At 35.5% G+C, this 26,824-nt stretch overlaps 1 protein-coding gene across 1 annotated transcript; it reads left to right on the top strand.

Annotated features, from left to right (window-relative positions):
- Positions 1 to 1,980: 1,980 nt before the first annotated feature.
- LOC125666570 (hydroxyacylglutathione hydrolase, mitochondrial-like) lies at positions 1,981 to 26,824 on the top strand. Its single transcript, XM_048899733.2, has 9 exons — positions 1,981 to 2,224; positions 7,033 to 7,223; positions 9,048 to 9,112; positions 11,968 to 12,091; positions 13,803 to 13,908; positions 14,498 to 14,601; positions 15,440 to 15,541; positions 22,180 to 22,259; positions 26,414 to 26,824. Exons 1-9 carry the CDS (start codon positions 2,149 to 2,151, stop codon positions 26,502 to 26,504), a joined length of 939 nt encoding a protein of 312 aa, XP_048755690.1. The 5' UTR covers positions 1,981 to 2,148; the 3' UTR covers positions 26,505 to 26,824.

Here is a 26,824-nt window from a genome sequence, read left to right as displayed (position 1 = left end):
CTGAAATGGGGATACATTGTATAGATCTTAGATACATACTCCCCATTCTAGAATGACTCAAAATTATTTTTAAACAAAACTAATAATTTATCCAAAATATGTTATTTCCCCCACTTATCACCCCATAAGTCATTCTAATAGTCAGTTTCTATCTTCTGTAAGCTTTTGAGATGACCACTTGTGAGATATTAATATATGTACATGTACATATGTACCAGGTCGAACCAATGTAATGTATAGGCGTTGGATGATGTTCCTGTCTCGGCTGACAAATGTTCGCTTGATGAGGCCTAGGGTCCGGAAGTATGGATATTACTACCCCCCCCCCCCCCCGTTTGATAATTTTTTTGGTGTATTTTATTATACCGGTAGAAGGCCAATCTCTAACGCTTACAAAAACCGTGAAACGATTGCATGAATCGAAAGAGGGATGAGATAGACACGGAATTCACACATTTCAGAGAAATTATTGCCACCAAAAAAAAATTATCAAAAGGGGGAGGAGTAGTAATATCCATACTTCAGGTGGGTTCACATGTTGATGGAATGATAACTTGTTATTAGTATTCGGGCCTGGATCTTTCTCCATATCTGTGTCCCTGAGCACTCTGTTCTCTCTATCGTTGTCCCTCGTATGATATGTATAATGAAGGGGGTTTCTTCTGTTCCAGAGGCATGACGCTGTACTTGCTCGTTTTGAACTTCCGCAGCCACTCGACAATTTACTGACGTCCGCCTGCAGCTTTCTCCTGTCTCCTGTCTAGGATTTTATACAGAGCATTGCTGTAAGGCTGACTGGCGGATAGTTACTCGGCGTGCTTCTCTCTCTCTCTCTCTCTCTCTCTCTCTCTCTCTCTCTCTCTCTCTCTCTCTCTCTCTCTCTCCTTATTTCCTTTGCGGTAAGAGCTCACCACAATCAACTGATTGGTGTAGATTATCCTCAGTGTTTTTATCATAGAATGTGCGACCTCTTTAAGGACAAGGAAGCGTGTTCAATTGACGAGGGTTACTGATTGATTGATTATCATTGATTGGACACTGATATTTTGACTGATAACGGACGACGGACGCAGACCATTTAAGGATGTACTCTACATCGTCATAATCGCCGACTTCTTTTTAAAACATGGATGAAAATATAGCTATCAAAAATATTTGCCTCAATCTGATTAAAACCAGATCCTGAGATCCGCTCACTTAGATCGCTACACTAGTGTAGCGATCTAAGTGAGCGGATCTCAGGATCTGGTTTTAATCAGATTGTATTTGCCTATTCATTTTTTTTTTTAAATCATCGCCTATCTGAGTAGCTCAGTAGGTTAACACGTTGACTATTGAACTGTAGATCGCAGGTTCGAGTCCTATAAGGGTTTTAAATTTTTTTCCAGATTACTTTCTACTAAAACTGCATTTTTTTTTACTTTAGTAAATTTGAAAGTTTTTAATTTCAAAATATTGTTGTACATATCCTCCAATTACCATATGCATATCAAATTTCTCAAAATATTTCAAAAATTAGATCATAATCTTTTTAAAGCATTGATTTCTTGCAACCTTTTTTGAGTAGTTCATCTCTTATTTTTCAAATAATTAGATTAATTGCATCACCCTTTACGTTCACTTGCAATTAACTTTTGAATTGTCCAACTCTTACAAATCATATTAATATTGATATTTCATCTCTGGAATTTTTCAACTCTTACAAACGATGTGTTGTTAAACCTCTTGTAAAATGCTCTCGTATTTTTAAATGTACATGTATATGATACACCTTTTTTAAAACGACGAAAAGAGCGGGTTTTGGTGGTGGATTTGATTTATATATCATTCAGGAACGAATAATGCAAAATTGACAACAGAGCCCCTGTGTTTTTATTTTTTTTGCTTTCAGAATTTTATTCTATATTTTTGTTTCTGTTTATGTGATTTTCTTTGGATTTTTGATTTTTGATTTTTTTTTTTTTTAGCAATTTCATTTTGATATTTTTGGTGATATCTAAGTGTGTTATGAAAGAAAAATTGTCCCAAGGAACGTAATCCAAACCCAGGCTCGGTACATTAGCTGTTCTCTTTAGGCATACCCGTCCACTTTTCTAGAGAGGATATCGCGTACAATGTAGGAAAAGACACGGTCGACTTAAGCCACGTATGAATTACCTAATACAAATGTTGGCTCGAAATTCCTCTAAACTTGTGCATATTGCAAAATCTACGCTTACCCGAGGTAAATGAACTTGTCTGCAATTTTTGTAGTGTTAAAGGAGTGTAGCTATTGGATTCAGAGTTGAGAAAATGGATGACAATCGCTATCTATTATTTATCAGGTGTTCATTTACGTTTTCCCAACACCAATGATGTACGTGGTATAGCCTTTCATGTTTAGATGATAATTGATTGCTAGGTCAGACGTTTGAATTTAACGAAATCCTTTACGATAATGGCTAGAGAAAAAATCCCATTCAACTGTACAACAGAAGCTTTGCTGAACAAAAACGCACAACTGTACAATTAACACATACTAAATTTAACTGTTTAATGTACACCTGCAGCGGGTATCAGGAGAACTAGTACCCAGGAGAACCCTTACCCAGGAGAACTCGTACCCAGAGATTTGGGTACGAGTTCTCCTGGAGAAGTTGTACCCAGGTACGAGTTCTCTTACCTGGGTACGAGTTCTCCAAGAGAAGTCGTACCCATCAATATCTGGGTACGAGTTCTCCTGGAGAAAAACTTTGTCATTTTATCAAATAGAAATGTGGGTACGAGTTCTCCTAAAGAAAAACTTGTCAATTGTATTATAAAAATTTGGGTACGAGTTCTCCTGGAGAAAAACTTTGTCATTTCTGTCATAAAAACCTGGGTACGAGTTCTCCCGAAAAACCCCCAAACATAGTCACTTTATTGGATATTTATCTGGGTACGAGTTCTCCTGGAGAAAAAAACTTTGTCATTCTATCTGATAAATCTGGGTACGAGTTCTCCTGGAGAAAAAACTTTGTCATTCTATCTGATAAATCTGGGTACGAGTTCTCCTGGAGAAAAAAAAATTATGAAAATCTAGGTACGAGTTCTCTTGGAGAACAAAAAACTTAATCATTTTATTAAATGGATTCTCATGGAGAAAAACTATGTCTTTATTCTCAAATTTTTGGGTACGAGTTCTCCTGGGCATGAGTTCTTCAGATGTTCTGCAGCTGGTGTTAAACATTACTGTTAGGCGGACTGGTCACGGTAACTAAGGCGGACTGGTCACGGTAACTAAGGCGGACTGGTCACGGTAACTAAGGCGGACTGGTCACGGTAAAGTAAGGCGGACTGGTCACGGTAACTAAGGCGGACTGGTCACGGTAACTAGGGTGGACTGGTCACGGTAACTAGGGTGGACTGGTCACGGTAACTAGGGTGGACTGGTCACGGTAACTAGGGTGGACTGGTCACGGTATATAGGGTGGACTGGTCACGGTATATAGGGTGGACTGGTTGCAGGGACTCGGTGTTCAGAGCATTCCCCTTTTTTACCGGGACGTCGTGTGTTTGAGTTCCACTCGTACCCTATTGGCTACGTGAAACCAAGGACGATCGAAAAAATCACAGGCATCTGGAGTGTGGATAGTGTGCATAGATCTCTGATCTGATGTTCATCCCCCCCCCCCCCCCCCCCCCCCAACCATCTATACCCAGTGAAAGATTATATTGTAGTAGTACCTTATGATTAACCAAAATATGTAATTTTCCTGCCGATCACCTTCATACATGTAAATTGTTCTAATTAGTCAGTTTCTACTCTCTGTAAGCTATTGAGATGTGCACTTGTGAGATACTATAATATATGTTGTGAGATACTAATATATGTTGTGATATACTGATATATATTGTGAGATATTGATATATTTATATATATTAGTTAATCTCACAAGTGGTCATCTCAAAAGCTTACAGAAAGTAAAAACTGACTACTTAAAATGACTTGTGAATTAAGGTATTGACGGGGAAATCTTGTGTATATTAAATCATGGGTTCTGTATGGGGTTATGTACGTAAGATATGTATACACGCTATCCATTATTACGTTATGTACGTAAGATATGTATACACGCTATCCGTTCTTCAGGTGTCTGTGTGAAAGCTAGATTGTGACTGATCCTTTAGCTAATTCCGGCACAATCGCCATATTTAGCTATGCAGATGTAGCTTTATCAAGCTATATGAAATACATGTAGCTTGATTCAATCGGATAGCACTTGTCCTTTTCTGAAACTGGAAAAAAGACTTGGATGTAGATCAAGTGCAAACTTTGCATAGAATCAATTCAATTATTCGCTGGGTGCGCGCATGTGGATGAGGTAAAAGGCTGGAACCGAATCCCTGTATGATGTGTTATTTTTGTGATTAATTCTTACAATAGATTAAGTTTTGGTATCATTTAAGTCTTGTTCACTCTAATACATTAACACATAAGTGGAAATAAGTTGATAGTGGTAGGATATCTTAGCTACATGTATGTATGATATCTTAGCTGCATTTGTTGTAGCCTCGAAGTTTGTATTTATAGCGTAACATATTTCTGTGATGTCACAGTTACATTTGTGAACACATGTAGCAATAGACTCTGAAGGTGTAGATCTACATACAAGGTTCATTTCAGGTTACGGAAATAGCCGAGTAGTTACGATTAATGAGCTTGATTGAGGTTACAGAAATAGCCGAGTAGTTACGATTAATGAGCTTGATTGAGGTTACAGAAATAGCCGAGTAGTTACGATTAATGAGCTTGATTGAGGTTACAGAAATAGCCAAGTAGTTACGATTGAGCTTGATTGAGGTTACAGAAATAGCAGAGTAGTTACGATTGAGCTTGATTTAGGTTACGGAAATAGCCGAGTAGTTACGATTAATGAGCTTGATTAAGGTTACAGAAATAGCCAAGTATTTACGATTAATGAGCTTGATTGAGGTTACGGAAATAGCCGAGTAGTTACGATTGAGCTTGATTGAGGTTACAGAAATAGCCGAGTAGTTATGATTAATGAGCTTGATTGAGGTTACAGAAATAGCCGAGTAGTTACGATTGAGCTTGATTGAGGTTACAGAAATAGCCGAGTAGTTATGATTGAGCTTGATTAAGGTTACAGAAATAGCCGAGTAGTTACGATTGAGCTTGATTGAGGTTACAAAAATAGCCAAATAGTTATGATTAATGAGCTTGATTGAGGTTACAGAAATAGCCGAGTAGTTATGATTGAGCTTGATTAAGGTTACAGAAATAGCCGAGTAGTTACGATTGAGCTTGATTGAGGTTACGGAAATAGCAGAGTAGTTACGATTAATGAGCTTGATTGAGGTTACGGAAATAACCGAGTAGTTACGGCTGAGCTTGATTGAGGTTACGGAAATAGCCGAGTAGTTACGATTGAGCTTGATTGAGGTTACGGAAATAGCCCAGTAGTTACGATTGAGCTTGATTGAGGTTACGGAAATAGCCCAGTAGTTACGATTGAGTTTGGAAATAGCCCAGTAGTTACGATTGAGCTTGATTGAGGTTACGGAAATAGCCGAGTAGTTACGATTGAGCTTGATTAAGGTTACAGAAATAGCTGAGTAGTTATGATTGAGCTTGATTTAGCTATTTCAAACCTTCCTCAAATTAATTTCTAAAAGCAGAAAAAATGAATTATATTGAGTGAATTTTTTTCTGAAATCCTTGTACGCCATACAGCTCAATGATAAAAATTACTTTAAATTACATTCCTCAGAAAATCATTTACATGAAACTTAACCATTTATGGTATACATTCTGTACATGTATATCTTGTAACCACACTCAGCTTTTGGGATATATCACATGCATGGTCTCACCGCCGCGGTGGCCGAGAGGTTAGAGCGTTCGCCCCGCATGTGGAAGACTGGGGTTAGAATCCCGGCCGCGACAGACCTAAGTCATTAAAACAGGTAGTGACAGTTCCATCGCCAAACGCTCGGCATCAGGTGTGAATGTTATGGGTCCTCAGAGGTGACCTTAAAAACGAATGTCCCGTGTCACAGTAAAGAACCCTCACTGTTCAATGACCGTAAGCGCCGAGCATAGGCCTAAATTTGAAGCCCTTCATCGGTCTTGGTGACATCTCCATATGAGTGAGAAATTCTCGAGCGAGACGTTAAGCAAGATACAATCAATCAATCATACATGGTCTTAATGTGTCATCTGGTGTAAAATGTTGACTGTGGACCTGGGAGTCCTAATAATGTGTCATCTGGTGTAAAATGTTGACTGTGGACCTGGGAGTCCTTAATGTGTCATCTGGTGTAAAATGTTGATTGTGGACCTGGGAGTCCTTAATGTGTCATCTGGTGTAAAATGTTGACTGTGGACCTGGGAGTCTGTTGTAGAGGCGATTGGGTTGCTGTCATATTTTAGGACTGTGTGTTTGCTGGACTCAGTTATTCAGGGATGAAGTCTGAAGTCCAAAGTTAGTAGCCATAAACAAAACTCACAGAAGTCCAAAGTTAGTAGCCATAAACAAAACTCACAGAAGTCCAAAGTTAGTAGCCATAAACAAAACTCACAGAAGTCCAAAGTTAGTAGCCATAAACAAAACTCACAGAAGTCCAAAGTTAGTAGCCATAAACAAAACTCACAGAAGTCCAAAGTTAGTAGCCATAAACAAAACTCACAGAAGTCCTTTAAGTGTTTGTGTTGGTGTTTTAACCCAATAGCACTGTAGCATGTTTATTCATTTAGAAATGGAAAATAATGCCCGGTGTTGTGTTTTGTAGACTCAGATGAGCTAGCTTTCTTGTCTAATCTTGCTCATGAGAAGAAATTTCAAACTGCATACTGCACAGTCCGATCAGTACAACTGTAGAGCTAGAATCATTATGATGAAAAAATAATTTGATTTATGCTGAGGAGAGTATTCATATTTCAAAATTATTTATCAAGAATGAAATGATTTGTATTTTTTTTGCTTATTTTAGGTACCATAAAATTAAAGCTCAGCAACCATATTAACCCTATCTCAAATTGTATTGCAGTTACAGTTGGTTCAAAGGCAGTTTTACCTGTTAACCGAATTTCTCGGGCTTTTCATTCCAAACTGATCACCATATCTCAACCAGATATGAAGATCCGGCTGCTTCCTGCCCTAGATGACAATTACATGTACCTCCTGATCGACGAAGACACGAAACAGTGCGCAGCAGTGGATCCCGTGGAACCAGAAAAGGTGGGGTTTTTTGGCTCAGAGAGGTCTTAATCATAAACAGTGTAGAATTGTCAAAAACCAATGTGATGTAAAGCTCTGGTAAGTCAAAAGGCCACTGAAATGTGAAAATATGTTTGTCATTCAGGATGCAGATTTAAAAACATTTTTGTAGATGATTCAGTTGATAAATGTTTAGAAAAGCTCAGTGTATGGTGGCATCACAATATGTTGATGAATGAACTTTTATGATCCATGCCCGAATATTTTGACATGTGCGCTTGTTTCATTAAATTTTGAAAATACTTTACCATTCAACATTTGGGGCAGTCGGGTTTTGAAAGTAAATAATCTTCAAAGATCTCACTCATCAAAATTTGAAATTTTAGGCCTGAGAAACTATTTATTATACTTAGGGTTAAACATTCCTTTTCAAGAATTTATCAATGTGTAAACTCTGGACATTTTATTCACATACTGAATAAAAGTGTGAAGCATTAAAGAAGAATGTTTGATTCTTATTATTCTAATTCGTTCATTGTATTAACAATAATTTTTTATAAGTTTCCTCGCTGAGTCTCCGTACATTATATTTTTTGTTTTTAGGTGCGTATGAATACATTGGATTTTCAGATTTCTTGGATGTGTAAATTTTCATTCATATTCAACCTTAAAAAAAAAATTACCACATTTGATCACAAAAATTGCAGTCCATTTAGTTCAAATACATTTACACATTTGTACATAATACCTCTCTCAACATGCAACATTTCTAATATACTTGTCAGGTTTCTCTGTGCGATACTCAGGTGCTCGTTAAGGCCCAGGGACCTCTTGTTCAATTTAGCAGTGGACATGTATAGTCATAAATTTGAGGTCACATGATTAAAAAGTCAAAGTCGATCGAGATCTATAGAAAACAATGCCTTGGCTTGTGTGACGCAGTACCTGTAACTTTTCAGTCCTCTGATTTGTAAGAGGACAGTTTCATAAGTGGACAACGAGAAACATATTATTTCCATTAAGTCATTGTATGACACAATTGTTTAATATACAAATACATTGTATTGTACTGATTACCAAAAGTAGGTGACAGTAAATAATAGGCTTAAAGTATAGATATCAAAGTCAGTACTGTTTATTGTCAGTACTGTTTATTGTCAGTACTGTTTATTGTCAGTACTGTTTATTGTCAGTACTGATTATTGTCAGTACTGTTTATTGTCAGTACTGTTTATTGTCAGTACTGTTTATTGTTAGTACTGTTTATTGTCAGTACTGTCTATTGTCAGTACTGTTTATTGTCAGTACTGTCTATTGTCAGTACCGTTTATTGTCAGTACTGATTATTGTCAGTACTGTCTATTGTCAGTACTGTTTATTGTCAGTACTGTTTATTGTCAGTACTGTCTATTGTCAGTACTGATTATTGTCAGTACTGATTATTGTCAGTACTGTTTATTGTCAGTACTGTTTATTGTCAGTACTGTCTATTGTCAGTACTGATTATTGTCAGTACTGTCTATTGTCAGTACTGTCTATTGTCAGTACTGATTATTGTCAGTACTGATTATTGTCAGTACTGTTTATTGTCAGTACTGTTTATTGTCAGTACTGTCTATTGTCAGTTCTGTCTATTGTCAGTACTGTCTATTGTCAGTACTGATTATTGTCAGTACTGTTTATTATCAGTACTGTTTATTGTCAGTACTGTTTATTGTCAGTACTGTTTATTGTCAGTACTGATTATTGTCAGGAGGTTCGACATTATCAAATTGCTGTTTATATTACACTATGAACCCAGGTCAGCGACTCAGGCTGTTAAGCACCTCTGTTTAATTTTTACAGATTATGAAAGCCATCAAGGAGGAGGGCTGCACCTTGACAACAATCCTAACAACACATCATCATTGGTACTAGTTTGTGTAATCCTTTCCCCATGTTCATAAACCTATATGTCACTTTCCTTCATAATTATCAAATATTTTTAGTCCTTGTAGTTGTTAGGTTTGTTAGGGGCCGAGTGGTTAGAGCATCACACTCAAAATCACACGGCCTTTCACCTCTGGTCGGTGCGGGTTCGAATCCCGCTCGCGCCTATAAGTGAGAAAATTTCCCAGTTTACTTTCGGAAGGTCGGTGGTCTCTTCCCAGGTACATTGTATCTGGGTTTTCTCTTCCACCAATAAAAACTGGGTGCCACCAGATAACTGAAAAATTGTTGAGTGTGGCGGAAAACATCAGTCAATCAATCAATCAAACATATTAGGTTTGTTTATACAGACCATCTTGATGTATCTGATTGATCATGTCCGTAGATAGCGAGACAAATCCTAAAGCAATTATATTCAACAGACCAAGAGGACAAGTAAAACCATACCAATTGTTTTAAGGTATCCATTACAATATAGGGAGAAAGAAAAACCAGAACACTATAGTGGTGGATCCAGAGGGGGGTGGGAACCCCTCCTTTGAAAAATTCCTGGATCCCCCCTGCACTGCATCTGATTGACTTAATAACTACATTTGATGACAGCTCTCTTCATTCACCAAATCTAACAGAACATATTGTTCTTTTGTTTCAAATTAAAAATGTTCTCATCAAGAATCATGATGCATCTTCAAGGTTATTATCTTCCATTTGATCAAAATTACTTACATTTGTAGATTCAGAATTACGATGACATTTTCTTCCCAATATTGTTATTAAGTAATGCTGCACTTTTCTTTGAAATCATTGATAGAATTCGACTGTAAAGTTGGGAGTCCTTTAGAGGTTAGAGATAGTCGGCTGTAAAGTTGGGAGTCCTTTAGAGGTTAGAGATAGTCGGCTGTAAAGTTGGGAGTCCTTTAGAGGTTAGAGATAGTCGGCTGTAAAGTTGGGAGTCCTTTAGAGGTTAGAGATAGTCGGCTGTAAAGTTGGGAGTCCTTTAGAGGTTAGAGATAGTCGGCTGTAAAGTTGGGAGTCCTTTAGAGGTTAGAGATAGTCGGCTGTAAAGTTGGGAGTCCTTTAGAGGTTAGAGATAGTCGGCTGTAAAGTTGGGAGTCCTTTAGAGGTTAGAGATAGTCGGCTGTAAAGTTGGGAGTCCTTTAGAGGTTAGAGATAGTCGGCTGTAAAGTTGGGAGTCCTTTAGAGGTTAGAGATAGTCGGCTGTAAAGTTGGGAGTCCTTTAGAGGTTAGAGATAGTCGGCTGTAAAGTTGGGAGTCCTTTAGAGGTTAGAGATAGTCATTTTCTGTTGTCCACTCCTTCTAAATTAAATATGATCGTTTTATTATAATCAAAAGATTGCAATTTTTGATATTCCAAGTTTTCACTCTGATTTCAACTGTTTTAGGATTATGTTTTCTATCTTGAATTCTTTTAGCCAAACCACTTAGAAAAGTCTTCAGATTTTATTCCTAAAGGGACCTTCTTATGAAGTATTATGGATTATAATGATAGTATTACCTGAAGAAAAATGATGAATTGACCTTCGATTATCATTGATGAACGGAACATATCATTTCATTTTAAAAGTGATAGAACTTTTTGTTTGACAAGCATACCTCTATGTTTACTAGAAGAAAATGTTAAAAAAGTTAGCATTTCAGCTGAGTTAAATTGAGAAAGTGCTTGACCTATGTTCTCTACTCCAAATGTCTATTGATATTGGAGTCAAATTATGTGAAATTGTACTTTATAAAATGAATTCTTTAAAGCTTTGAAATCTATATTTTGCAAGGGTGAAGAAAGACTGTCATCATAAACTAGTTCTTTGAATGATTTCTTACAAATCTCTCCAAGTTTTGATTAGCATTCAATTTGTGAATGATTTCTTACAAATCTCTCCAAGTTTTGATTATAGCATTCAATTTGTGAATGATTTCTTACAAATCTCTCCAAGTTTTGATTAGCATTCAATTTGTGAATGATTTCTTACAAATCTCTCCAAGTTTCGATTATAGCATTCAATTTGTGAATGACATACTGACGTCTGTGGAATATAGCCATCACACAACTACCTATATACATGTAGGGGTCATACAGAGGTCAACCCAGTCTGATGTTGCAGGGGAGCCTTAATACAGTCACATAAGTGAAGGCCTTAATTCAAAGTCTGGGGTGTTTCTTTTATTATTTTCTAGTGACTTTTTCTGTATCATGGAGTGATTTGTAATGGTCTGGTTTGATTCACAGACACAGGTGTAGATTCTGAACAATGTTTGTAAAAAAAATAAATGAAAGATTGGATGAAATTTAAAGCTTCCGAAAATTTATTTGATAAATTAATTAGCAAAGATTACATCCCCATATGAAGAAAAAAATTACTTTCACATGGTGTTAAAAACAAGACCCACTGTCAAAGAGGCTTTCAAAGGGTTATCAAAACTGATACAAGATTTTAAACAAAACATTAGTTGAATCATGTAATCTGAAATATATGTACAAACAACAAGTATTTATAGCTTTATGAAGAGAAGACCTATGTTTTAATCTACCAGTTAATATTATGTATTGTAGCTTGTGCTTTGATTTAAATGGACATATAATTGTAGAAAAAAGCTATAATCCTAATTCTCCTATTCAACTAATCAACCTCTAATTATATGGCAACCACACAAAGCATCTTATTTAATAACGAAACATCATCCTTGTCCAAGGCAAAATGTTACATTACTCACAAAGGAAATGAATTGTTTATAAAGATTGTTAAATGACCAAAGAAACTTCATATGTTGAGTTGGGGTTATTTTAGGAGAATTCTACGTAAAATAATTCCATTTTCAGGGATCATGCTAGCGGAAATGATAAACTGGTAAAACTGGTTCCCGACCAGAAGTTGCTTGTCTACGGGGGTGATGACAGAATACCAGCTCTCAGCAATAAAGTGGGACATGGGGAAGTTTTCAAGGTACGCTACATTTTTTTTGGTCAAAGAGACAGAAATGGAGGGCTTAGCTTTCAACATTTCTGTAGTTTTAAACGACATATTTTGTTTTACTCTGTGCGTACAAAATTTGATTTTCACATTCAGGTAAATATCACTTTCTTGAATGCTCTGTTTATGTCAAAGTATATCACTAGTTCAAGTAATCGTGTTCCCTACATAAATAATTTTAAAAAACTCCCGAGATCTCAAGTACAGTAATATTGAGTACCCCGCTTATTACAGTAATATTGAGTACCCCGCTTATTACAGTAATATTGAGTACCCCGCTTATTACAGTAATATTGAATACCCCGCTTATTACAGTAGTATTGAATACCCCGCTTATTACAGTAATATTGAATACCCCTCTTATTACAGTAATATTGAATACCCCGCTTATTACAGTAATATTGAATACCCCGCTTATTAAAGTAATATTGAATACCCCACTTATTACAGTAATATTGAATACCCCGCTTATTACAGTAATATTGCATGAATACCCCGCTTATTACAGTAATATTGAATACCCCGCTTATTACAGTAATATTGAATACCCTGCTTATTACAGTAATATTGAATACCCCGCTTATTACATTAATATTGAATACCCCGCTTATTACAGTAATATTGAACACCCCGCTTATTACAGTAATATTGAACACCCCGCTTATTACAGTAATATTGAACACCCCGCTTATTACAGTAATATTGAACACCCCGCTTATTACAGTAATATTGAACACCCCGCTTATTACAGTAATATTGAACACCCCGCTTATTACAGTAATATTGAACACCCCGCTTATTACAGTAATATTGAATACCCCGCTTATTACAGTAATATTGAATACCCCGCTTATTACAGTAATATTGAATACCCCGCTTATGTCAACGTTGGTCATTTGTTCCAGCAGTATTCCATACATAAAGGATTTTAAAAACTCCTGATACAGTCCCTGAAATGTTCTACTTTATACCATTTTTCTGTTCACTCAACGTGCATTCATTGTGCGTTCATGGTGCATTCACTGTGCACTCTCCGTTTACAGTTTTGCATTCACAAATGTTCACAAATTAAGCGCTCACTGTGCGCTCGTTCGTTCATCGTTCAGTCTAAGACTTCGCATTATTCTACTGTACTACAATCAGTTTCCTATGACCCAGCTTATAATCAACTGAAGATTTTCATACAGGATTTCATTTCTCAATTAAAAATTAAACCAATTTTAAAAAGTTTAATATTATAAATGACATGTAAGTTTGGTATGGGTTTAATATAATAAATGACATGTAAGTTTGGTATAAATGACATGACTTTGTAAGTTTGGTATGAGTTTGGTATTATTAAATAATAATAAATGACATGTAAGTTTGGTATGCCATTGGGTTTAATGTAATAAATGACATGTAAGTTTGGTATGGGTTTAATGTAATAAATGACATGTAAATTTGGTAGGGTTTATTATAATAAATGACATGTAAGTTTGGTATAATAAATGACATGTAAGTTTGGTATGGGTTTCAGGAGAATAACAATCATAATTTCAAACAAGGAAGTAAAACGCCACACAATCAGAAACTATACAAGTACTATTGCATGGCCAGTTAACCAATGAAAGTTTATATGCATGTACATCTCTGTGAATCAAAAAAATTGTGACGGATGAGATGAGCAACTTTTATTTTTTAGGTCGGAAATTTAAATGTCAAGTGCTTATTCACGCCTTGTCATACCACCGGCCACATCTGTTACTTTGTCACAAGTACGAATGGGGAACAGCCAGCAGTATTTACAGGTAATACTCACAGCCGGCAGTATTTACAGGTAATACTAACAGCCGGCAGTATTTACAGGTAATACTCACCGCCAGCAGTATTTACAGGTAATACTCACCGCCAGCGGTATTTACAGGTAATACTCACAGCCAGCAGTGTTTAGTGGTCAAGACCCTGAGATTTGATAGTGGTCAAGTAACTAGAACACTGAGATATGGTAGTGGTCAAGTAACTAGAACACTGAGATATGATAGTGGTCAAGTAAACAGGACCCTTAGATATGGTAGTGTAAATGTTCCTTCTCTTGAGTTCACAATACCTTAAAACTCATAGAGACAGATTTCCCCATTTTCCACCGTCCACCACCTTTATATCCGTCCCGAGGAATCAGCAGGTGGCACATCAATCCAACGGGGACTGTCCATGCATAGTAGAATAGAAGTGTGTAAAATATGCCAGGGAAAAAGGAATTATATTGAAATCTTTAAAGTCTTGGAATTTCATGAGATCCTTGATTATTTAACATGTCAATTTAAAACATTAAAGATTGGCTTAGATATGGTTAATGAATGTTTCTATAAAAAAATCACTTCTCTATTTCTGTTTAAGGAGATACCTTGTTCGTGGGAGGATGTGGAAAATTTTTTGAAGGAAGTGCGGATATGATGTATTCAGCCCTTGTCACAATATTATCCAAGTTGTCAGGGAATACAGTTAGTATGTCTTACTTATCATTATTTTATTCATTTATTAAGCACAGAATTACAAGTAATTTCTATGCTTACTTATCATCATTATTTTATTCATTTATTAAGCACAGAATTACATGTAGTTTCTATGCTCTGTACAATGTTTGTGCTAATATTCAGTGATGATATACCAATAAAAGACCTGCAAGGGCTGTAAAGGAAATGATAAAACAATAGAAAGAATTTAAATAAAACATGGTAGTAAGATGACAAAGTGCTTGACTTTGACTAGACAAGATATAACAGGCACACAGGTAATTGCATTCATATACTGGATCAATGTTAAGTTTGCAAGAGATTGCACATGGAGTCCTTGATATTGCAATGAAGTTACATTCCCAGGGCATATTCACGCTTGAACAAGAGTGTTTTTAGGTCCTTGCGGAATGCTCCACATGCTTCAGGCTCTCCAAGCTTCATTAGAAGTCTCATTATACCCACACTTTCTAAAGAAAGTTCAGGTATATTGCTGTTACCCTGGTCTGTCTTCCCGTCCATCAGACTTTCTTCTTCCTCAAACTCCTGTAAGACTTTTATTTTTTGCAGTAACCAATTAACCTTTTGTAATATGATAGGTGGTGTCCTGTAGTTGTGTAATTAATAGTTTTAAATATTTGTCAATGATATAATATGTATTATTATCAATTACCACACATTTTCCCATTACACGTAATTGTTGGATGTGGAAAAACGCGGACTTAACCCCCAGCGTAAATAACCACTTTTACAGTTAATATGATGTTACACACATCCTTCCAAGTATTGTTTTAGTTTTCTCTTTATCTTGTTTTTCTCTGAACAGCGTGTGTTTTGTGGACATGAGTATACAGTGAACAACCTGAAGTATGCCCGTCACGTGGAGCCGGAGAATCAGAATGTAAAAGACAAATTTACCTGGGCAAAGGTAACAATAATGAAATTAGATATTTAACACTGAATTTGTAGACTGAGAAGTTTGAATTCCTAGACTGATAAGTTTGAATTCGTAGACTGGTAAGTTTGAATTCGTAGACTGGTAAGTTTGAATTCATAGACTGGTAAGTTTGAATTCGTAGACTGACAAGTTTGAATTCGTTCGTAGACTGGTAAGTTTGAATTCGTAGACTGGTAAGTTTGAATTCGTAGACTGATAAGTTTGAATTCGTAGACTGGTAAGTTTGAATTCGTAGACTGACAAGTTTGAATTCGTTCGTAGACTGGTAAGTTTGAATTCGTAGACTGGTAAGTTTGAATTCGTAAACTGGTAAGTTTGAATTCGGAAACTGATAAGTTACTGATTAATTTCTCTAGCTCACTTTTTGAAGATTATGAGATTATTAGCACTATGAGGCCTATTTCAATTAAACATACCACACAGAAGAGTTGCACTATTTTTCAAAAGGGAGATAATTACAAGGAATTTTGTAAAACATATACAATGTATGCTGCCTTCCCCCAAATTAAAACTCGTGTATAAAAGACATTAACCAATGTTAAATCATATACAGTACACGACACGAGTTTTATGCGTGTTCCACGCAACGCGGTGGAACAAATTTGCCCCAAACACGGTGGACCTTTAAAATTGTCGGCACCTTTGAAGTACTATTTTTCCGCGCAAGCTAGACATTGAAGTCCACGGAGGATCTCCTTGGATGCCACCGCGCATCTCCGTGGATGTCACCTGTACCTCCGTCGATGCCACCGTGTACCTCCGTGTGATAAAACAAAGAAATAATTTCCGAAATGATTCACCCAAAAAACCTTTTCGCTTGGCCAGCATACATGCCCTCACCCCATTACTTATTTAGGAATTAGCTATAAATCATTCAATTCTTGTAATTGTTGTTTAATGATACGTTGGTGTTTTCGGTTAATATCCTTATGTAGACTTCCCTGCAGACGTTCACACCTTTTTATGAAACGCCCAAATTATCGACATCCTGTATATAAACACCTGTGTTATTCCTACCACTCGTCGGTACATTGTTTCAGGGCACGTGCAGCACAATTTCACCAAATAAAAGAAGGGTCATGAACAACGACAATCACATACCAGTAATTTCAATTTGATAAACAGCAGTTCAAAGAAATGTGTACCATAAGCAATAGTTTATTTTTACGTAAAGTTTTCATTGTAATTAGGAATATGTGATTAAGGTCAGCTATATACATGTACATGTTTACATTGGATATGAATTTCATTATGTACTCAACTGTGAAGCAATGTGAGCAAAGAATCAAATTTTTATCACTTAAACAAATAAATATTAAAACTATCTTTACTTTTAAACAAATCTTTAGAAAACTCCGTACTTTCATTAAGAAAATTTCATTAATAATAACACGGTTTTTAAAGGGTTTTTTCTAACTTGATAAATACTTTATTACACGCATGTATTATTTACTAAATGTATATATAACAGCTTTTTGTCATTATATTTTTGTATACCATTGCATAATGGTGATGGCCAGATCCAATAAATTGAATTGAGTACATGTAGTCTTGAAATATCACAAAGTAAAGAGTTTACAACGATTGAAATAAAAATGCAGACGTTTTCTCGTTTATTCAGTAACTCAATAACTTGCGCGTCTTCTGAATGAAAGTTGTAAAACAAACGTACTAGGTTTTGGTCAGTTATAACATAATACGGGGGTAAAATTCATCTAATCTCCGCTAGCAATGGGTTTTGAGTCAGCTGTGCCTTCGTGCACGAATAATCTCGGCTAACGAAGATGAAAAAAAAAGAAGCCTAGATAGTCCGCTTGCATTAACATGTATTATGAAGGTGCAATCGAAGAATTATCCAGTAAATCCAATGATGTTGCAGTATATATAGCATGTATTTATTTTATTTTTGACTGAGAGGGAGATAGACAGCTAAGCACGTAACATCGTTTTAGGGGGGGGGGGGGGGGGGGGGGGGGGGCTCATTCATTAGTCCTAACCCGGACCAGCCGAAAAATTTAACATGTAAAGAAAACAAAATGGGAAATAAAAAAAAAAATATCAGAATGAAAGGGGATGGATAATTAATCAGAAAGAAATTGTACTTTCAAGATTTATACTGAACGTATTAAACTTCCCGTATCTGCATACATTCATGAATATTATAATCAATGATTACCAATGCTCGCTCTCTCTCTCTCTCTCTCTTGCTTTCATTATCTAATGCATTTAAAGATTAAATTAAAGATTTTAATAATCGATAGCGTATATGAATAAAAGCAAATAATCGTTAAGTCATTTCTGTTTATATTTATATTAGTTTTTTTCCATGAACTAGTTGCATTTGACACCGAGGATTTACATCCTTAAATATTGATTACAAGCACGTAGAATCGGAGAGGGTGTACTTTGAAAACTTGAAAGGTTTTCGTAATCGGAAAATTGAAGCACCATTTTTGTTGTTATTTTATTGCTTGTCAAGAAATTTATACAACTTAACCGGCAACATACCCCTTCTGATACATTGAAAAATATAAGTAATGTTAGCACGGGGCTCTATAAAGTTCAATCTGCAGTTTGGTCATACTTCGTCATTCAATAACTTATTCAAAATAAAAAAAAAATGTTTGTCGGATTAGCGGTACTATGATGTATGACTATAACAATGACCTGTGTATAACTTGTACATTCCATGCAAATTCGAAGGGGTTTTCGCCTCAGTAGAACAATGGGGGCCAGCTAATCCGTGTATTTGAAATCAACAGAAGTGCTTAGCTTCTTGCGGAAAGTGTGAAATATATTGGGTCGGCGTAAGATACCCGTGATCTTAGACAAGATCTGATATCTTGCCGATCCAATATATTTCACACTTTTCATGAGAAGTCAAAACCCAAACTAGCTAACCGTAATTTAGTTATACTGTGAGAAAGACCCTAGGAATTTGCATGGTATATACTTATTATACAAAAATCATTGCATTATCCAGACACTCCCGATGAACATTTTTTTTTATGAAAACCTCTATCAAAGTACATCGAACATAAGTCTTGGTCAAATGTAATTAACTCGGGATTTTAAAAATAAATCATTCGATGGTTTGTATTTTTGCTTCTATTAATTACGTAATAAATTAATTCCAATTTGTTAATCATCGACAATGCTCTAATTTCTATATTGGATCAAGTTATATTTGTCAAGATGCATATCAACACAATATGATGGAGGTAATTATGTTAAACAGCGCATTCGTCAGAGAGAGAGAGAGAGAGAGAGAGAGAGCGAGAGAGAGAGAGAGAGAGCACATTGGTAATTATTAAATATCCCTATCACATGTTGTACATGTATGTTTTTCATTTACTGAATATACTAATTCGCATTCAAAACAGGAATTGCCTGCAAGTACGCATTATTTAAACATAGAATTTAAGAATATTTTAATGAAGAAAGAAGACTAAAAGAAAAAAAGTCAAAACCAGGTTTTCTTAAAAACATAATATATAGTGTTTGGTATCGTTGGAATCGGCTCAATATGCTGAAAAACAATATAAGTATCAGGGGGGAAAATATTGACATTTTTTCTTTTCTTAAAATTCCACCCTTATCTTGATTATTTGGCCTGCGGCACATTTTCACATCTCCCGCAAGGCGCCCGTGGCCAGAACAAAGCTCTTAGCAGCTGTGTGTATTCGCAAATAACACACACCGTGGAACACGGAGGACACGGTGTATCTCCGTGGATTTTCCACTGTGGTCTTTCCACGGTGGGGTGTATAAAACTCGTGTCGTGTACTGTAAATAATGTTACTGGGGATTTATTTTCACTTCTGTATAACAGATAAGTTCGATATAAGCAATTTTGGTACAAGTGGAGTAGACTGTATATTGATAAAAAATCAACAGCTGGGAGTGTTGCTGAAAAAACATTTTGAAATGTTCAACTTTTTGTGTTAAAAATTGTGTCCAGTATATTGCACTTTGTGTGGAGCCTTGCATTCCTCTGGCTGAGACATGTTTTTGTCCTTTCTAAAGCAATCCTATGGCTAAATAACAACACTAGGACACTGAACTAAAACAGATAAAGATCACAAACCACAAACGTCTACATGACACAGAAAACCAGCTCTCTAGACAATATCTACTCTGACACTGATGGAAGGCATGCAGCAGACCAATCAGATCACTCCTCAAATCAAGCTCCTCAAATTCTCTGTCTGTCCAGCTGTCTGTATATGTTTTTATCCTGTCCATTAGTGTCTGTCTGTCCACCTTCAAAGGGGAGATAATCACAAAAATGCACAAATAGGGTGGGGTCATTTAAAAATCTTCTCAAGAACCACTGGGCCAGAAAAGTTGAAATTGAAATGAAAGTTCCCTGACATTGTGCATACTCAATTTTGTGCAATTCATGAATCCCAGGTGTAGGATGAGGCCACAATAGGGGAGTCCAAGTTTTACTCATAGATATACTGTATATAATGAAATATTTCAGAATTGTGTTTTCAAGAACAACATGATCATGATTAATCCTGTTAATATGCAAGCATCCGTAAGTAGTGCAGATTCAAGTTTGTTCACATTGTGACCCCCTGAAGCAGGGTGGGGCCAAAAAAGAGGATGAAAAGTTTTACACAAGAATTCATAAAAAATATCTTTAAAAAATCTTCATCTCAACAACAGCAGGGCCATGGTGAGTTACCTGTAATTGATATGCAAGCATCTCCAGGTAGTTTATATATTCAAGTTTGTTCAATTCAGGGGTCGGGGGGGGGGGGGGGGGGGTTAGGGTTGAGCCACAACAGAAGATCAAAGTTAAGGAAATTTTTATCAAAAGTAGCAGGTCCACATTAAAACAATAAATGATCCCAAGTTGCATGGATTCAAGTTTTTTTTAAAGCCCTCATGACTATAGTCAGGGGCATATTGTTTTGTCTATCTGTCTTTTTGTCTGAAACTTTAACCTTGCTCATAACTTTTGAATGGTGAGTGATAGGGCTCTCATTATTCAAATGCACATTCCTTGTGACTACCCAGTAGACCTTTTTATTTGGTACCAAAGTTTTAACCTTGTGACCTTGACCTTGGAGTTTGTATTTTAAGTATTAGTGATATGTAAAAACTGCCTATACCTACTGTATATCACTAATAAACAAAAATAGACTATAGGAACTCTTCAATATCAGGAGATAAACAATTACATCATGGAAGTCTTCATTTGAATTGAAAATTTCAGCCTGCATGCATGCTTTTATTTTGTGATTTTTCACTTATACAATAAGCAGTGCTGTATTATTTGTGATAGAGAGTTAATTTAACAGTCAAATCACTTATCTGAAAAGAAACGGCAATGTCTCATTAATAACAAGAAGCAGCTGAAGTTGAGTGCGAATTTCCAGACATGAATTACGAAGGATTGCTCCAAGATTCAATGAAGGTGTCAGTCCAAATATCCAGCTGAGGTGAATCTCAACTGAGATTAGTAGTTGTTCATGAAAGGTGGACACCTGTAGTCAAAGGTCAAGGTCACAATGGACTTTTGATCTCTAACTTTGCTATGCTTTCATTATAACAAGATCAGTTAAAAAAGTGATAACAGATTTTTCATAATTATCCTGTACCAATAATTTTGATTTAAGAAACACACCAATAGATTTCGTGGTCACAAAGTCAAAGGTTAAGGTCACAGCCGACTTTTAGTCCAAGTTTAATACATTTTCATTGTGACAGAATATCTTTAAAAAGTTTTCAACTTACAGCTTTCATGTTTTACAGACAGGTCGTTGACCATAAAAGAAAGATGTACACTTCGGGATTTTCTGGTGATGAGGTCAAAGGTCAAAGTTACAGTAAACCTTCCTGAATACGTTTACTATACAGTTTATATATTTTATATAAAGGATAGTTATACCCCCCACAACAAGTTGTGGGGGGGGGGGGGGGTGTATACTGGAATCGGGTTGTCCGTCTGTCCGTCCGTCCGTCTGTAGACGCAATGGTTTCCGGGCTCTAAAGCATTATCCTTTCCACCTACCGTCACCATATCATATATATGGACTGCCCATGGGATGAAGATGTTCACTATCGATTTTGGGGTCAAAAGGTCAAAGGTCAAGCGCACTGGACATCGAAGTAGCAATATGGTTTCCGGGCTCTAAAGCGTTTTCCTTTCCACCTACAGTCACCATATCATACATATGGACTACCCATGGGATGAAGATGTTCCCTATCGATTTTGGGGTCAAAAGGTCAAAGGTCACGCGCACTAAACATCGAAGTAGCAATATGGTTCGGTTTGTCATGCCATTTGTTTTTTACACTCAGAAAAGAGGTAGTTTATACCTATTACCAACACCCTTTGGGAGATTGGGGTAAGCGGGGGTATTCTTAGTGAGCATTGCTCACAGTACCTCTTGTTGATCCTGCAGAGAATGTGGAAATGTAGACTCCAGTCACTCAGGAAAAGAACATATAACCATTCCTGTCCGTTATCAAAGCCATCAATGGATTCTGTGTCGCCAGGACTAGTGGATGTAGTGCATGAATTATAATAAAATTTCTGTGGGAACTGAGTCTATTTTGTAGTTGTGTTTAATTTTTAAGAAATTATCTTACAGATGCAGAGAGATAATAACTGCCCCACAATCCCTTCTACAATAGAGGAAGAACTTAAAATCAACCCATTTATGAGAGTTGAGTGAGTATGAGACACATAATTATATAGGATTGTGCAAAAGAAAAACAACCCTAGATTTCATTTTGTTATTTTCTACAATATTGAAGTCTGGACAAATTACTGTGAAATCATCATTGTTCATTAGGGATTGATGTTCGTGGATTTCGTGGGTCACTGTTACATACGAATTTACGTGTGCTCGAACATTTCTTAAAACCAAGTAGAGTTATCTCTCCTAGTGACATCGTTTCGCTTACCCACGAAATTACGTCCCCACGCACCAGCAAAATTTTGCTCGCCAACGAACATTGGCCCCCACGAATTAAAATGATTCCACAGCACTTCAAAAAAATTTTAAAGGATGTACATTTTACTTAGAAATAATTGGTGGATGTAGTAAGTAGTAGATCACGGACTTTGTACGATGATAGCCTTTCTTGAACCCATTAACTTTTGAACTTATAAAGCTTTTGGAGAAGGCTTATATAGGCTGCAAGCCTGCTGCGTAATCCATTTATGTTTCATACGTACATAATAAAATATTGTTTAAATTAACTTTTAAAGCTTTAAAAAAAGGTTAAACCTTACCTTAAGGTAGTTCACTACACTAAAGCTTATACTCTGTATGACATCACAAGATGGCGATTTAAGGTAGTTCACTACACTAAAGCTTATACTCTGTATGACACCATGTCACAAGATGGCGATTTAAGGTTTTGTGAAATTACTGTATTTGTGTCGATCGACTTGTTTGTCCATCATCGTAGCTCAGTGATTAAAGCATTGGGCTGGTGAACCACAGATCTCAGTGGTTAAAGCATTGGGCTGGTGAACCACAGATCTCAGTGGTTAAAGCATTGGGCTGGTGAACCACAGATCTCGAGTTCAAGTCCCCCAGAGTCTTTTGTTCATAGGTGTTGAAATGATTTTTTTTGAAAATCATGTTTTTATCCAAATTTGTATATTTTTTTGCCTTTTTGGCACATATACTTATACAATTGTATATCATCATATCTTTTATAATTAGATCAATGTGTAGTGAGCCACCTTAATTCATCATTAATCATGTCCAATATACTTTCACTTATATATACATATGGCACGCTAAATTCACAAAAATGAGCTAAACATAGTTTCACAGTTGATAAACTAGGTTTATCGACTGTAAACTATAGTTTACGAACTGTAAACTATAGTTAACGATTCGTTAACTATAGTTTTCATCTGTAAAACTATATATTTAACAGTTGTAAACTATAGTTTACAAATGCTAATCCAAGTTTATCTGTCTTTAAATAAACGTTAACAATAGATTTTGCTGATAAATATAGATTCACATTTGTAAACTATAATTTACATTTGTTAACTATAGTTCACAATTGTTAATCCTAGTTTCACAAATTGTGATACTATATTTATCAGATAAACTATGACTTGTAAACCGTAGTTTACAATCGTGAAACCGTATTTATCAGATAAACTATGTTTTGCAATCGCTAATGATTGTTTTCATTGTTAATTATAGTTTACGCTTGTGAAACATAGATTATCTGTTAACTATGGTTTACAGATGTGAAATATAGATTAACGTCGTTAACTATAGTTTACGGTTCGTAAACTATAGTTTATGGTTCGTAAACTATAGTTTACAGTCGATAAACCTAGTTTATCAACTGTGAAACTATGTTTAGCTCATTTTTGTGAATTTGGCGTGCCATACACACATGCAGTCAAATCTTGTTCTTAAACTCAATGGGACGGTGAAAAAAATTCAAGATATTGAGGGCAAAATACTTAAAGAATAAGTGGTTGGGACTTCAGAATCACTTTGACATATCCATGGTAATCAAGACATTGGTGTTTGAGATACTGAAGTTCAACTGTATTTTACCTGTCTTTAGTATTTACAGTAAATTGTATTTTACCTGTCTTTAGTGTTTACAGTAAATTGTATTTTACCTGTCTTTAGTGTTTACAGTAAATTGTATTTTACCTGTCTTTAGTGTTTACAGTAAATTGTATTTTACCTGTCTTTAGTGTTTACAGTAAACTGTATTTTACCTGTCTTTAGTGTTTACAGTAAACTGTATTTTACCTGTCTTTAGTGTTTACAGTAAACTGTATTTTACCTGTCTTTAGTGTTTACAGTAAATTGTATTTTACCTGTCTTTAGTGTTTACAGTAAACTGTATTTTACCTGTCTTTAGTGTTTACAGTAAACTGTATTTTACCTGTCTTTAGTGTTTACAGTAAATTGTATTTTACCTGTCTTTAGTGTTTACAGTAAATTGTATTTTACCTGTCTTTAGTGTTTACAGTAAATTGTATTTTACCTGTCTTTAGTGTTTACAGTAAATTGTATTTTACCTGTCTTTAGTATTTACAGTAAATTGTATTTTACCTGTCTTTAGTATTTACAGTAAATTGTATTTTACCTGTCTTTAGTATTTACAGTAAATTGTATTTTACCTGTCTTTAGTATTTACAGTAAATTGTATTTTACCTGTCTTTAGTATTTACAGTAAATTGGAGTACTTAAAATCAAGTACTATGAATTAATGGACCCATCTTGGCATGTTAAACTCAAAACTAAAGGAAAACTGAATTCATTTTTCTTTTATTTCATAAGAGATTGTGTCCAATGCAGGTGCTCATAATTTGATATTTACAATCATTTGACCCTGATATTTACAATCATTTGACCCTGATATTTACAATCCATTGACCCTGATATTTACAATCATTTGACCCTGATATTTACAATCCATTGACCCTGATATTTACAATCCATTGACCCTGATATTTACAATCCATTGACCCTGATATTTACAATCATTTGCAATACATGACATCAAACATAAGCAGTAATAGAACCCATGACATATATGGAGTTCCTATAGCTAAAATGTTCAGTTTTGTTTTTTAGCAGAACATGGCTTTTACACAAACAAAAATTTTGCAAGCACAGAATTGTATGCAATAAATATAAAGTTTTTCCAAGCCTGCACTCAAAATTTTCTAGATGAAAAATAACCATTTTATTTCAAAATACCAGAAATGTAACATTCAAATCTATGTCATTTAAATCTATCATATGGGAAGAACATTTGACCTGCATTGGGATTCTTCTACACAAAACACTTACAGAATAAACTTCAAAGTATTTCTAATCATCAGACATAATATTGAGTAAGTTGGATCAGTTTATGCATTATAAACTGCGAAGTGGATTATAAAAGAGAACAGATTATGTACACTGTCTCAGCTTGCTTTATATTGTATAAAGTGAGTAGAAATTATTTTCCTTATGATTTAATTTACGGTAATTAATATACACATATATGTAAATACATTTGACATGATCTGATGAATAATTAAGTTTTATATGCTGCGGAGCAATAGTGTCATAGCTACAAAATGGAAACTTCAGAGGCACCGAATGCATTGTGACATCTTTTAAAGATAATATATGTCATAATGGCAAGACTTACAGCAAATCATTTTGTACGATATAAAGATCAATGTCTATAAAATCAAATGATCCAATCAAATTGTGCTAATTTTTGCAAGTAGAGTTGATATCTTGGAGAGAACTGATGGAGAAAGATCGCAGAGAGTTAAAGCTCTCTACTGCCGACCCTCATGATCGGAAAAAATGGAGATCTGAGTAGTGAGATCTGCCATGCGTACAGTTAGCCAGATAGATACCCAGAAGAGGGCCCACTAGTGTGGACAATACCCGTACATCTGCACGTAAATAAAAAGGAACCGACAACAACAGCAGTTTAACTTTGACATCTGGAACACTGATATCTCGAATATCATGGATATGTCAAAGTGATTCGGAAGTCCAAACCACTTATTCTTTAAGTATTTCACCCTTCAACCCTTGATATCTCAGATGCTCTGATCATCTCAAAGTTTTTTCTCAGTCCCATAGAGTTTTAGATAACGAAGATTGACTTGCATTTAATTTTGACCAAAAAAAAAAGAAAAAGAACCTTGATTGTCGATTTTGATGGGCAATTAAAATGTAGAGGCCCAATCTAATTAAAATTATATGTTAGATCCGCTGTAGCAAGTATGTGAGCGAATCTAACATCTATTTTTAATACTAGATTGGTAGAGCCCTTATATACACATAGTACATATAATTGTTCATTCTTTTTCTTCAGGGACCCAAATGTGCAAAAGCATTGTGGGAAAAGTGACCCAGTTTCTACCATGGGATTTTTACGGGAAGAAAAGAACAGCTTCCGCGGCTAGCTATGATCTACATGCAGTGCCTATATATAGAAATATAATGGCAATATATTACAGACTTAGAAATTGGATTGAATAAATGTGAGAATGACAGATTTATTACACCTAGAAGTGCTCAATGTATAACGTGATGTTTACAGTTATGGTGGCATTGAAATTGATATTCAGAGTTGTAAATCTATGCTTGCACTGATGGAACTAGCTGTTTATTACAGTAGAAAACCTGTCAATATGATACTGCTTGAGTATGATTATGATACATTGTATATGATTTGTATGATGATTTTTTTCACACCACATAAACCATTTCTTAATTAATCAAA

Source organism: Ostrea edulis, chromosome 10 (genome assembly GCF_947568905.1).
Source record: "Ostrea edulis chromosome 10, xbOstEdul1.1, whole genome shotgun sequence".
NCBI lineage: Eukaryota > Metazoa > Mollusca > Bivalvia > Ostreida > Ostreidae > Ostrea > Ostrea edulis.
Note: the sequence above shows the minus strand (reverse complement) of the source record. Positions and strands in the feature narration are given on the sequence as shown.